This window comes from Amblyomma mixtum, chromosome 4, assembly GCF_055824585.1.
Source record: "Amblyomma mixtum isolate Tamu chromosome 4, ASM5582458v1, whole genome shotgun sequence".
Lineage (NCBI taxonomy): Eukaryota > Metazoa > Arthropoda > Arachnida > Ixodida > Ixodidae > Amblyomma > Amblyomma mixtum.
This window is the reverse complement of record NC_143015.1, coordinates 63991883-64005745: the sequence shown is the minus strand read 5'-3', so window position 1 is coordinate 64005745 and position 13863 is coordinate 63991883. Positions and strand designations below refer to the sequence as shown.

Genomic DNA, 13863 nt, shown 5'->3' with positions numbered 1-13863 from the left:
CTGCAAAGTGCAGCGCGCAAGCAGCAGAAAAAAACATTTAGAGGGGACACTTATGATCCGCATTAAGGGCATGACGCAATAGCTTAATGGGTTAATTCTCATGTATACAGAAGGTAATTCTCTACTTTCATCGAACCCTGGCAGTCCGCTGACCTCTCCTGGTGCACTGGTGCAGTGGTTAAGCGATGCGCCACTACCCTGCGATGGCAGGAGCTCCCAGAGGTGGACCTTGTGCGCCCCAGATTGCTCTTCCGGATCGACCAATGATTAACTGCCGCCTGCCACTGTGGGCAGTTCGCTCACAATCTGGTGGGCAGGTTGTGGTGACGCCACAACTTCACATGACCTAGCTGGCCCACCTCCCTCCTAAGGTTGCTTTCCTGGAGATTTTTGGGGATTTTTCCCCTACGGTCAACGACGACTACGCCATCGCCTTAATATACTTCACGAAATACCTTCTTAGTTATATTAAAACGATGATTAGAGTAACAACGAATACATCCACCCTAAAATGCAGCGAAAATCCTCAGCCTGCATCACAAACCATCTGTGCGAAAGCATTTTCCGTTACGTAAGAAGCGAGAGCTCTGAAACCATGCCGAATAAAGAACTAGGCCGCAGGACATCCGCCACAGGCAGAACGGGTGCTGTAAGGGGACGCGGCAGGCGGAGGTAACGAATGAGGCGGTGATCCCTGTCGACAATCAAGTGCTTTCGCTGAGTGTGGTACGTAGAACTATCGCTGAAAGAATCCCTTCACCATTACGTAAGACATGTTTACGTGAACGCCTTCTCTACAGAACAGCTTGGAGGATTACGAATAGTAATTAAACCCATCAAAAGGACCAGTATTCTAAAAACAAGTTATGTCAACCTAACACAGCTTGCCCAGTCATAGTTCGGGACACTGCAGCGCCACTCAAGTGAGAGCTATATGCACAAAAATGGGAGGCGACACTTTGATCTGCATTTATCTCTCGATTGCGTAAATGGGTTGATACCCATACGCGGAATTAGTATTCTCGTGCTTACATTCATAGGCCGCTCAAAGTCCTCATATCGATATGGCTCAGTGGAACAGCGATTTAGCGATCCGTGACTGGCCCTGCAGGTTACTCCCTGAAACACCGCCAGCGTTGAGCTTTGCGAAACCCAGGTTGGTCTTCCGCAGAAGACTTTTTTGATTATTAATTATTTTGACTGACATCTCAACGGGGGTCCGTTTGGTGACATTTCAGTGGGGAGGTTGTTAAGACGTCGCAAGGTCACGCGGCCAATGTGACTGGGTTGCTACCAGAGAGCAACCTGAGCACGAAATCAGTTGCGAGGACAGGCGCAGTGTAGTGTAAGCTATAAGAAATTTTCTCCTATTCTTCTTTCTTACTCTTTATTCCTGGGAAGAAATTTTTGCAACAGGGATAGTCGAATTTTCTGACGAGGAAATACTGATGAAACTTTTGATTCATTCTAATTCCTGAAATCACGACCGAAAATGTTCATGTGGTCCTATAGATTGTCAGTGAATGGGAATTGTCACGAAGATTTGCTTCACGGAACTACTAGAAAATTTGTCTACCCCCTCCGAACCCTTTCGAGGAACAACTGACGGCGACGGCATCAAAACTATGCCGAAATGTGCCTTGTGACGATGCTACAACACATTGTGACAAAGACGAAGCTGGCAGTGGCGCGGGACGGAGCGCTCGCGCTAGGCCAGCGGTCATAAAATCATCTCTTGTTCATGGTTCACCACGTCTCATTCTTCGGCTGGCCGGCACGTAACATTTGGTGTGAGGTGCTGGGGTCCCTTCACCGCCATCCTGGTCACGGAGCTTCGGCGTCCTGCGCCTGCCGTGGACGTCGGCCGTGGGTACTTGGTCCGCCCCGCACGGCCGTGCCCCAGCCCGCCCGACCTGAACCGACCACACCGCACACCCCAGCCCCGGTCCCCCGCCCGGACCACAAGACGCGACGACTCAAGACCCATCCGACCCAAGACCCGACCGACCCAAGACCCGAACGACGCAAGACCCTGCCCACACATGAGGACACCGCCCCCCTGTCCCTGCCGTTCGGTGCGTCCAAGGGCCTCGGCCGTCAGCTCCTGGCACCCTACTGCCCGGATGCTTCGTGGACCGGGACTCATTCTCTCGTCTTTCTCATCGTGGCGGCCAGCACTGCACCATCTTCCACAAACTGTTCAACCCCCCACTCAAGACCATTGCCATTCCGCCGTCTGTTCGTCACCGATCGGGACGATCGCTCGGAGGCCCCGGGTAGTGTGACAAAGACTAAGCTGGCAGTTGCGCGGGACGGAGCGCTCGCGCTAGTCCAGCGGTCATAAAATCATCTCTGGCTCATGGTTCACCACGTCTCATTCTTCGGCTGGCCGCCACGTAACAATATTTTCGGATAAAAGTGGTTCACACCCCTACTGGTCAGGAGTGGCTTTTAAGTCGAAAGCCTTTAATGCCGCGTCGTTGTGGACATAAGGTTGTCAGCAGAGGTGTCACGCTTTTTCTAGTCAGCTAGGCCTAAAAAAAAATTGTCCACGATGGGATTCGAACCACCATCATTCCGTTCCGCAGCCGAGAGCGTGCTAATGGCTACGCTACTTCCTGCCAACGCATATCTACTCCTTGTCTAGGATGCTGGAGAGTGTTTGCAGAAAGACATCGAATCAGACGGATGCCTCCCAAACGCCCTCCAATGGCGGCAGCGTTTAAGATTCACAAAGAATTGTGTACTTAACATCTTAACCACACATCAGTGACACAAGCTGCAACACGGCTCAAAAGGCTTTCGCCTCACCGCACTTTAGGTTGACAAAGTGCTCCTCTAAATTTTTTGGCCTGACTTCCGGTACCCGTGAGGCAGACGTACTTCGGCCGGTGTATCTGGGCAGGACTGCCCATCATCCAAGTAGCTGGCCCGAGACCGGCTCCTGCAAAGTGCAGCGCGCAAACGGCAAAAAAAAAAAAAAAATTGGAAGAGGACACTTGTGCTCCGCGTTAAGGTCATGACTCAATAGCGAATAGCGTAATGGGTTAATACTCGTGAGTTAATTCTCACGCTTGCACACGGGTATTGTCTACTTTAATACACCCATGGCAGCCTGCACACGCCTCCTAGAGCAGTGATGCAGTGATTAAGCGATGCGCCACTACCCTGCCACTAACCTGGTGTCAACCTATATATGTGAGACAGTTACCGCGTGATTTCCTTTCCTCAAATACAATTTTCAATTCCTTCATTGTGGGCCACTCTTTCTCTCCTTTCACTCCCACTCAGGTTCAGGTGTCCATCGTTCAGGTCACTCCCACCGGTTGAGGTGTCCACCGAGATGGCAGAGAATTACTGCGCACTTTCCTTTACTCAAAAAGCGCAAGGCACTGCGCAGAACGGGTGGTGGCGTTCCATGAACTCCCTGGCAGCGCTACAACACGCTGTCGCGTTCCACTCCTAAAGGCGAGGCTTAAGCGTAATTAATTAGCAGTTAATTAGTATTTAGTCATTAAGACGTGATCAGTCACTAATTAGTAGTTATTTATTACTTAGTAATAAGTACCTAATTATGTGTGACCTCATCCAGTGGTGACGTCACCGGTGCCACAGGGGGAGTCAAAGTGGTGCGGAAAACGCTTTCGCCTCTACGCACTATAGACAGTCAAAATGCCCCCTGAATTTTTTGCCTAGTAAGGACAACTTATGGTAATGAAGGGTTACAGTTAACGCAGCAAACTATGAAACTATCTGGGTGGTAGTTTCAAACGCGAAATTTTAGGCTTGTCCGAGTTCGTAGTGTAGCGCCAGTAACTGATACCAGAGGAACGTGAGTTCGCCGAGGCCCATTAACGGAACTGCTATGAGCGTGTCTATACGGTATCATATGACATACTCCAAGAATAAATTCTGTGAGGAGAACTAAGCGCTGAAAAACAGGAAATGTACCGAAACAAGGCGCGAGTAAATGAAACTTCATTTCAAGATCGAAGAAAAATAAATTCTTTCCATTGAACCACCCAAAAAAAAGCGAACGGCTGGAAATCAATGCAACTCAGTTACATCAAAAAAAGATAAAACGAATGTTCTCAGAAAATAAAATACAGTATCTGCGGGAAGTGACATGGTGGGACCAGGTACTAGTTTTGCGAGAGGTGCATTCCAGTGCCACTTCCATGTTAGCCACTGTATCTCCTGCGTTGCTCAGTGCCTGCCAGCCTGCCCAGAGTCCTGCAACCCCTTCCAAGCTAAGCGCAGTGATGTCTAAAGCATTTTAAGGCTCTCTCCACCGCAAAAGGAGACATGCAATTTGTTCTACACCCCTTGTCAGAAAGTTTTAGTGGTTTTTTAAATATAAACATTCATTCATGACGAATTTTAGGGTTAAATGAAGGACACGAAACTATGCCGTTGCCGCCTACACAAGAAACGACTTTCCTAAAAAAAATCACACAGCTTGCATTGTTCATTTATTCATTGCCGCATAAGTTATTCTGTTAGTTATGGGGCCACGGGCAAATACCAAACACTTCTGCAACGTCGACGAAAACGACCTTTATGGATCATAACTTCTTCACTGAATCGTCCGTGGAAAAACATGTTTGTTTGAGCAACTTCGAGCAGCAACATTTTTTGGTCAGCGCATTTATATAGTGAATCTCAGAGTAAATAGCCTATTAACAACTAACTCTCCTGTCCTGCCGATCATAATCATTTTGCCTTTTCACAACACAAGGCATGCTGCTGGCAGCAATTTTAACCTTCCGTTCGATAACAATACATAATGCGAGAGATTAGTTAATGGAATTCATCCCGACGAAGGTCACAAAAACATGGGAAATAGAAATTCTAAGAGATTTCAAGCTCTCTTTGAAGTTCTTTTTCCGGTAAAATCAACTAAGAATGTGGTTCAGCTATTTGCATTTTGAAAGAATTATATGTACATTTTGTTCAAACGATGATTCACACTTCCATTAAGTGGTTGCCCAAATGCCTTGTTTTGTAACCGACCGGTCACCGGATGATTTCGCTGTCTTACTTCCCTGTTAAGATTTTGTTGAAATATTAGTTGCGACATTTGGTAATGCGGCTGCCCAAATGTCTCGTTTTGTATTGGACCGGACACTAACCATGTGTTATCTGTCCAAATATTATGTACAAATTCTCCTTGAATGAACAGCTAAAGATTCCGCTGTCTGATCCAGTAATGCAAGATATAGTGTAAATCAATGGAGCCGTGCTGTTATTTCAGCCACTTTTCTTACATTTAAGTTCCATCCGCTGCTTCAAGGATAGAAGTGAGTTGCCCTTGTATGCTGGACTGAGCTTGCAGTAACCTGAAGAACTCCTCCGTCTTCTTAGGATGGGTCGCCAAATAGCTCGGCCCCATTACGCTTAGTCTCGTGCTTTGTTCTCTCAATTTTATGCGAGTAAACACTTCATTGTTCTTAAATTCCTCTTCTTCAATGCACCACCGCCAAAAAGCGCATCCTGTGTTTCCGCTCAATCTCTCCACGATGTGTGTCTTTGATAGCACAAGTATAAAATAAAGTTGACAGAGGGGGGACGCAAAAAGTGCCCCGCTATATTGCTTTAGTGGACGTTGGAACCACATAGACACAATAGTAGACAATCGCGGCATGCAAGCTAAGCAAATCACTAATGAATAGTGCGTAGCAGTGGTATAAAGAGAGAGTTGGACGTCAAAAATAACTCACCTGGTCAACCTAGTGTGACAAATATTACAGGACTCGCTGCCGCCGGGACGCCAGCATGCGATGCAGGTATTCCACATGATCCCATGGCCATCGACATCAGGAGCAGCCGTGAGCTGTTGATGTCTGCATCGTTACGCACAGTTTCAGAACGCGCGGCCCATCATGGCCCAGTCACAAATGCACGTCAACCTACACACTGCCTCGATTATTATCAATGCTTGTCAAGCTATCAACTTTTCGAAGGGAGTCTCCAGCCTAGTCGCCTCGGTCACGGTACAGCACCATTCGCTCCTAGTACAGTTTGGGTCTTGAGCCAGAGCGTCCATATTAAAGACACACGACTGCACTCGCTAGAAACGGGAATTTAGGAACGATAAATATTGGCCCCGCTGCTAGATCTAAATTCATGCCGTCGACGATAAGAATAATGCGTAATAAGTTAAAATTTCCAAACCATGCCTACCATGCCGTGATACCAACCCATGGTCACCAAAAATAACCGATATTGCATTTCACTCCTGAAAGCAAAAAATTGCAGCGAAACCTGCATGCCTTTTAGAGGCTCTCAGTCAAGTTTGTTTAAAGTCTGCTTCACAGTGGCAGCTGGCAACGTGCCCACAGGGTTGAGTGGAACCTGCGCACTTTATTTCAAGGCTGAATGGCCTTCAAAGCCAAGCCTCTAACTGAAAACAAAATCGAAGTTTAAACCGAAGTGCTAGTGCACCTGATTAGCATTTCGTCTAACCACACTAAATTGGCCATCATTTTGTTCCCATTCACAGCTATTAAAAAAACCTCGTTTTCTTTTATGGAGCCTTTCTGAGAAGAACGCGCTAATCGTTAGCCGCACAGGAAATTCAGTTGTTGTGCTCTGTCCCTACATGCGTGGTCACTCCGTTCGACATGGCAGTCCATCAAAGTGCTCTGTGAAATCGTCGTGGTGGGGAGCAAACAATCCACCATGTTTGTTCCAGGGGCTGCCGCCCGTTGACCGAGTTTCTGCTACGCGATATACGTGTCCCATGAGTCGGTCGGTCCGTCGTGCTCAAGCGGTTTCATGTAACGTTCTAGATTCACATTCGCTAACCTCACAATGATAGCGGAAGGCTAGGCGGATCGCCGGTCGTTACACACTCCGTATCATCTCCGGTTAAGGCAGGACGCATAGCCTTCGCGACGCGCCACTCTGAACACGCCTTCATACGAGTACTGTTTATTAGGCAACCTCTATTCAGGCAATGAAAATATCCATAATTGCTGCTCACATGGAATCAGCTGTGAGAACAGGCGCTGTAGGGTAAGCTGTACGCAATTTTACTTTCTCAGAAAAAGCAAATTTTATAAGAGGTAAATACTTTTAAAGCTTTTGATTCTAATTCGTTGAGTCACGACCGAAAGGAACATGCAGTCCTAGTTTATCAGTCAATGGGAATGGCCACGAAGATTTGTTTCACAGATCGACTCGAGATATTGTCTATCCGCTCCGAAACTTTTAAGGAACAGCCGACGGCGTCGGCATCCCAACTAGGCCCCAATAAGCCTTGCAATGATGTTCAAACATTTTTTCTGATAAAAGTGTTTCTCACTTCTGCTGGTCAGATGTTGCTTTTCGGCCACATACTTCGGCCCGTGTAGCTGGCCACGACTGCCCGTCATCCGGGGACCTGGCCCGAGACCAGCTCCTGCAAAGTGCAGCGCGCAAACGGCATATAAAAATTAGAGGAAACACTTATGCTCCGTCTTAAGGGCATGACGCAATAGCTTAATGGGTTAATTCTGATGTATGCACAAGGTAATTAATTCTCTACTTTCATCGAACTCAGGGAGTCCGCAAACCTCTCCTGGGGCAGTCGTCCGGCCACCATTGAGCCTTACGAGACCCGGGTTGCTCTTCTGCAGCAGCCTTTTTTGATTAATCATTATTTTAACTTACAGCTCAACGGGCGTCCGTTTGCTCATATTTAAGTGGGGAGGTTATTACGACGTCGCATGGTCACGCGGCCAAGCTCACTGGGTTGCTCGGAGAGAGCAACCTGAGCACGAAATCAGTTGTGAGCACAGGCGCTCTGTAAGGTAAGCGGTAAGAAGTTTTTTCCTACTCTTCTTTCTTACTCTTTATTCCTGTGCCGATGTTTTTGCAGCAGGGATGGTCAAATTTATTGACGAGGAAGAAATGATAAAACTTTTGATTCATTCTAATTCCTGAAGTCACAACCGATAAAGTTGATGTGTTTCTAAAGTTTATGAGTGAATGGGAACGGTCAGAGCGTGCCAATGTCTACGCTACTGCCTGCCAACGCATATGTAGTTATCCTTGTACAGGACGCTGGAGAGTGCTTGCAGAAAGGCGCCGAATCAGACAGATGCCTCCCAAAAGCCCTCCAGTGTCGCCAGCATTTGAGATTCACAAACAATTGTGTACTTAATCACCTCCTTAACCACACATCAGTGACACAAGCTGCCACACTGCGCGTAATGCTTCCGCCTCACCGCACTTTAGATCAACAAACTGCCTGCCTGAAGTTTTTGGCCTGACTTCCGGCACCCCTGAGGCGGACTTACTACGGTCGGTGTAGCTGGCCACGGCTGCTCATCATCCGGGGACCTGGCTCGAGACCGGCTCCTGCAAAGTGCAGCGCCAAAACGGCAGAAAAAATTAGAAGGGTACACTTATGCTCCGCCTTATGGGCATGACTCAATAGCGAATAGCGTACTGGGTTAATTCTCGCGCATGTAGACGGCCAATCCATACTTTGATCGACTCCTTACAGTCCGCACACCCCTCCTAGTGCAGTGGTGGAGTGTTAAGCGATGCGCCACTACCCTCCGATGGCAGGTGCTCCAAGCGGTGGGCCGTGTGCTGCCCAGGTTGCTCATCCCGAGTGGGCAATCTTTAGATAAGTGCCGCCTGCCACTGTGGCCATTTTGCTCACAATCTGGTGGGGCAGGTTTGGATGGCGCCACAACGCCACACCATCCTGTTAATATATTTCACCTAATATCTTCTTATATAAAACTGTGCTTAAAATAACAACGAATACATCAAACCGCAATTGTAGGAAACATCGTCAGCCTTCGCTACAAACCCTCTGTACGAAAGCATTTTCCGCCATGTAAGAACCGAGAGCTCTGAAACCGCACCAAAAGAAAGAGCTAGGCCGCAGGACGTTTGTGTAATGGTGGCCCCCATCCACACATTTTCACGAGGCTGACTAAGTGCTTATAAGTAAAAAGAATACCATTGAAAGGTTATAGAAATTTAGCTCCGTTAAAGTGGTCGTGAATGTTGAAGCATATGAATTCTTGTCTTCTCCAGAATTTTTTAAATGCACATTTTTAACTAAGATACTCCAGGTCTCCCCCAGGAAAGACTTACACTTGGGGTGCCTTTTGACCGGCACTCAATGCACGCGATGCTTGCGTTCGACCCAGTATGCATCCAGAGCTGCTGCTGTCATGTGCTGCCCATCTGCAGGGAAGAAAACCGGGTTTCCGCCACCACAATATACAATTGCGTACGGTGTTAACAATTTTTAAGGTGAAAGCCTTTAATGCCTCATTATTGTCGATAGAAGGCTGTCAGCACAAGCTTGTCAGCAGAGGTGTCAGGCTTTTGATGGGTGCCCACCGAGATAAGTGTGTTACTGCATAATAGCCTTTCCTCAAATACCGTATTCCTTTTCTTCATTACGGCCCCTCTTTCTCTTTCTTCTTTCACTCCCACTTCCCCCCTTCCTCTACAAACAAATGACGGGTGTCCACCGAGATATACGAGACAGTTACTGCGCAATTTCCTTTCGTCGAATACAATTCTCATTTCCTTCATTGCGGCCACTCTTTCGGTCTCTTCTTTCACTCCCACTTTCTCCCTTCCTGTACGGTGCGGCTGAGGTGTCTGCCGAGATGACAGAATTGCTGCGCTATTTGCTTTCCTCAAGAAGCGTTGCGTTCATAGGGCAAGGAAGGCATCGTGCCGAACGGATGGTGGCGTCCGTGGACTCCCTAGTAGCGCTACACGCTTTCGCGTTCCACTCCTAAACGCGAAGCTTAAGTGTCATTAATTAGCAGTTAATTAGCATGTAGTCATTAATCATTAAGTGGCCATTGATTAATAATGGGTCATTACTTAATAATTAGTATTGTGTGACGTCATCCCGTGGTGACTTCACCAGTGCCCCAGAGGCAGTCAAAAAGGTGCGGAAAACACTTTCGCCTCTACGCACTTTAGAAAGTCTAAGTCCCCCCAGAATGTTTCGCCCAGTAAGGACAACTTATGGTAATGGATGGTTAAGATTAACGCAGGAACCTATGAAACTATCTGGGTGGTAGTTTCAAAGCGCGAAATTTTACGCGTGTCCGAGTTAGTAGTGTAGCGCCAGTAACTGATAAGGAACGCGAGTTCGCCGAGGCCCAAAAACGGAACTGCCGTGAGCGCGTCTATAGGTTATCATATGACATACTCCAAGAATAAATTTTGTGAAAAGAAGAAAGCTCTGCAAAACAGCAAGTGTACTGAAACAAGGCGCCAGTGACTGAACTTAATTTCAAAATCGAAGAAAGGTCAATTTTTTACCTGGAACCACTGGAAAGAAAGCGAGCGGCTGGAAATCAATGGAACTCTCCGTTTCATCAAAAAAGTTAAAACGAATGTTCTCAGAAAACAAAATGCAGTATCTGCGGGAAGTTACATGGTGGGACCAGGGACTTCTTTAAGCGGTTACACAAATGGTTTGCTTTCTATTCGACCCGACACCGGAGGATTTCGCTGTCTCACTCCCCTGTTTTTATTTTACTGAATTCTTCGTTCAGACATTTCTTATCGCGGTTGTTCAAATGTCTCGTTTTGTATTAGACCGGATACTAGTCATGTAGATTATCGGACAAAATTTTTGTGCTAATGAGCAAAAGTTTCCGTTGAATTAATTCAGTAACATGAGAGATGGGGTCGGTCAACGGAGCGTCTCGGTCATTTCAGCCACTTTTCTCGCAATTCAAAACCGCCCGCTGCTTAAAAGCTAGAAGTGGAACTTCTACGCTCGTTTAAGCTTGCACGCAACCTGATGAAGGCGTCCGCCTTCTCAGAATGGCTCGGCCAAATTACGCTTACGCTCGTGCTTTGTTCTCTAAAATTTATACGACGAAAACTTTTCATTGTTCTTAAATTCTTGTACTTAAATGCAACAGCACCAAAAAGCGCACTGTGGGTCTTCGCACATATTGTCTAAGATATGTGTCTTCGATAGCACACGTATACAATAACGGGTACAGAGTGCATGACACACGCACGCACGCACACGCACACACACGCGCACACACACACACACACACACACACACACACACGCAAACACACACACACACACACACACACACACACACACACACACACACACACACACACACGCAAACACGCACACATACACACACACACACACACACAATAATAGACAATCTTGACATGCAAGTTAAGCAAATCACTAAGCAGTAATCTGTAGCAGAGAAATAAAGAAAGTGTCGGACGTCGAAAATAACTCACCTGGTCAACGTAGTGTGAAAAAATACTACAGGACTCGCTGCCGCCGGGAAGCCAGCACGCGATGCAGGTATTCCACACGATGCCATGGCCATCGACATCAGGAGCATGCAGTGTGGTGCTGAGGTCTGCATCGTTACGAAAGGTTTCAGAAGGCGCGGCCCATCATGGCCCAGTCACAAATGTGCGCCAACCTATACAGTGTCTCGATTATGATTGCGAAAGCAATACTGCTTGCACTTTCAAGGATTTGCCGTGACGCGGCGGTGCCATGCACCACGTGTGACGTCATGTGTGACGTAACGCCGAAGAGCTGGACGACCATCTCGCGCCGTCGGAGGAAGCGCCAGTGCCTTCACCGGCGCCTAACACCCGCGCTCTCCGCTAGGAGCGCAACAGATGTTGTGACGTCACGCCGAAGAGTTGGGCGACCATCTCGCGCCGTCGGAGAAAGCAGCGGTGCCTTCACCTGCGCCTAACTCCCGCGCTCTCCGCTAGGAGTGCAATTGTGGCGTTACGCCGAAGAGATTAGGCTCAACTCACGTCGCTAGTAAGCAGTAGCTGTGCCAAACACCACCGGCTTAACATTGCTTCGCGACGATGCCGCCCACCGCTAGGGAAGCTCGTTGCAATGCGCGTAAGAGACAGCATCCTTCTCTCAGGTGCAAAAACGACAGCCGTCTACGCAGAGCGGCGGTAGACAAGGCGGATGCGGGCTGAAGAAACGGATGAAGTTGCTTTCGCAATTTCCTGGCTTAACCAAGCTGAGCCTCTGCCAATTTTTTTTATCAATGCTAGTCATGCTATCCACTTTTCGATGGGAGTCTCCAGCCTAGTCGCCTCATTCACTGTAAAGGACGATTCACTCCTTGTACAGTTTGGGTCTTAAACCAAAGCGTCCACATTAAGGACACACGACTGTACTCACTAGAAACTGGAATCTAGGAATGATAAATATTTTCGACGCTGCTAGATCTAAATTCATGACGTCAACGGTCAGAAAACTCCGTAGTGAGTTAAAAAATCCAAACAATGCTTACCATGGCATGATGCCAACGCATGGTCACCAAAAATAGCGGATATCATGCAGTTCACTCGTGAAAGCAGCCAGTTGCCGCGACACATGCATGTCTTTTAGAGGCTATCACTGAAGTTTGTTTGAAGTCTGCTTGACTGTGGTATGTGGCAACGTGCCCACAGAGTTGTGTGCAATCTGCCCACTTTATTTCAAGACTGACAGACCGTAAAAACCGAGCCTCTAACTGAAAACAAAATCGAAGTTAAAACCGAACTGCTAGTGCACCTCATTAGCATTTCGTCTGACAACACTAAATCGTCCGTCACTTTCGTTCATAGCTATTAAAAAACATCGTTTTCTTTTATGGGATCTTTCTGATAAGAACGCGCTAATCGTTCGACGACCAGGAAGTACAGTTATTCTCCTCTGTCCCTACAGGCGTGGACACTCCGTTCATCATGGCCGTCCAGTGACGTGTTCTGTGAAATCGTCGCGGTGGGGAGCAAACAATCCACCATGTTTGTTCCAGGGGCTGCCGCCCGTTGACCGGGTTTCTACTTGGCGATATACGTGGCCCAAGAGTCGTTCACTCCGTCCTGCTCAAGCGGCTTCATGTAACGTTCTAGATTCCCATTCACTAACCTCACAATGATAGTGCTACGCAAGTCGGCGTGCCGGCCGTCATACACTCCATATCATCTCCGGTTAAGGCAGGACGCATAGCCTTCGCGACGCGCCGCTCTGAACACGCCTTCATACGACTGCTGTTTATTAGCAACCTCTATTCAGACAATGAAAATGTCCATAATTGCTGCTCACATAGAATCAGCTGTAAGGACAGGCGCTGTAGGGTAAGCTGTACGCAATTTTTCTCAGGAAAAGCAAATTTTATTGGGCATAAAAAAATTTAAATCGTGTTATTCTAATTCGTGAAGTCACGACCAAAAGAATCATGTGGTCCTAGTTTATCAGTGGATGGGAATGGCCACGAAGATCTCTTTCACTGATCGACTCGAGAAAATGTCTACCCGCTCTGAAGCTTTCAAGGAACAGCCGACGGCGGCGGCATCACAACTAGGCCCAAGGAAGCCTTGCGATGATGTTTAAACATATTTTCTGATAAAAGCGTTTCTCACCCCTGCTGGTCAGATGTGGCTTTTCGGCCACATACTTCGGCCAGTGTAGCTGGCCACGACTGCCCGTCATCCGGGGACCTGGCCCGAGACCAGCTCCTGCAAAGTGCAGTGCGCAAACGGCATAATAAATTAGAGGGAACACTTATGCTCCGTCTTAAGGGCATGACAGAGTAGCTTAATGGGTTAATTCTTATGCATGCAGAAGGTAATTAATTCTCTACTTTCATCGAACCATGTGCGGATGTCCTGGTGCAGTGATGCAGTGGTTAAGCGATTAGCCACTACCCTGCAATGACAGGTGCTCTCAGTGCTGGACCTTGTGTAGCAAGGGCTGCTCTTACCGATCGACCAAACATTAACTGTCACCTGCCACTATGGGCAGTTTGCTCACAATCTGGTGGGAATGTTGTGATGACACCACAACATTTCATGACCTAGCTGCTCCACCTGCCCGCTA

The 13863-nt window shown here is 47.6% G+C and overlaps 1 protein-coding gene across 6 annotated transcripts in view; it reads right to left on the bottom strand.

The window, feature by feature from the left end:
- Positions 1–13863, bottom strand: part of LOC149346618 (uncharacterized) — a 31273-nt gene extending 17410 nt beyond the window's left edge. For 2 of the 6 annotated variants that reach the window (XM_089586537.1, XM_089586538.1), the window contains exons 1-7: positions 13407–13863; positions 11256–11380; positions 9097–9189; positions 8238–8343; positions 7307–7402; positions 5721–5843; positions 2867–2944 (exon numbers count right to left, since the gene is read on the bottom strand). In XM_089586537.1, the coding sequence (XP_089442663.1) occupies positions 2867–2944; positions 5721–5797 (155 nt within the window). In that variant the 5' untranslated portion in view covers positions 5798–5843; positions 7307–7402; positions 8238–8343; ... (1 more) ...; positions 11256–11380; positions 13407–13863. Of the gene's footprint in view, positions 1–15; positions 5844–7306; positions 7403–8237; positions 8344–9096; positions 9190–11255; positions 11381–13406 lie in introns of those variants that run through there. The other 4 variants (XM_089586539.1, XM_089586541.1, XM_089586540.1 and 1 more) reach the window with 4 other exon arrangements.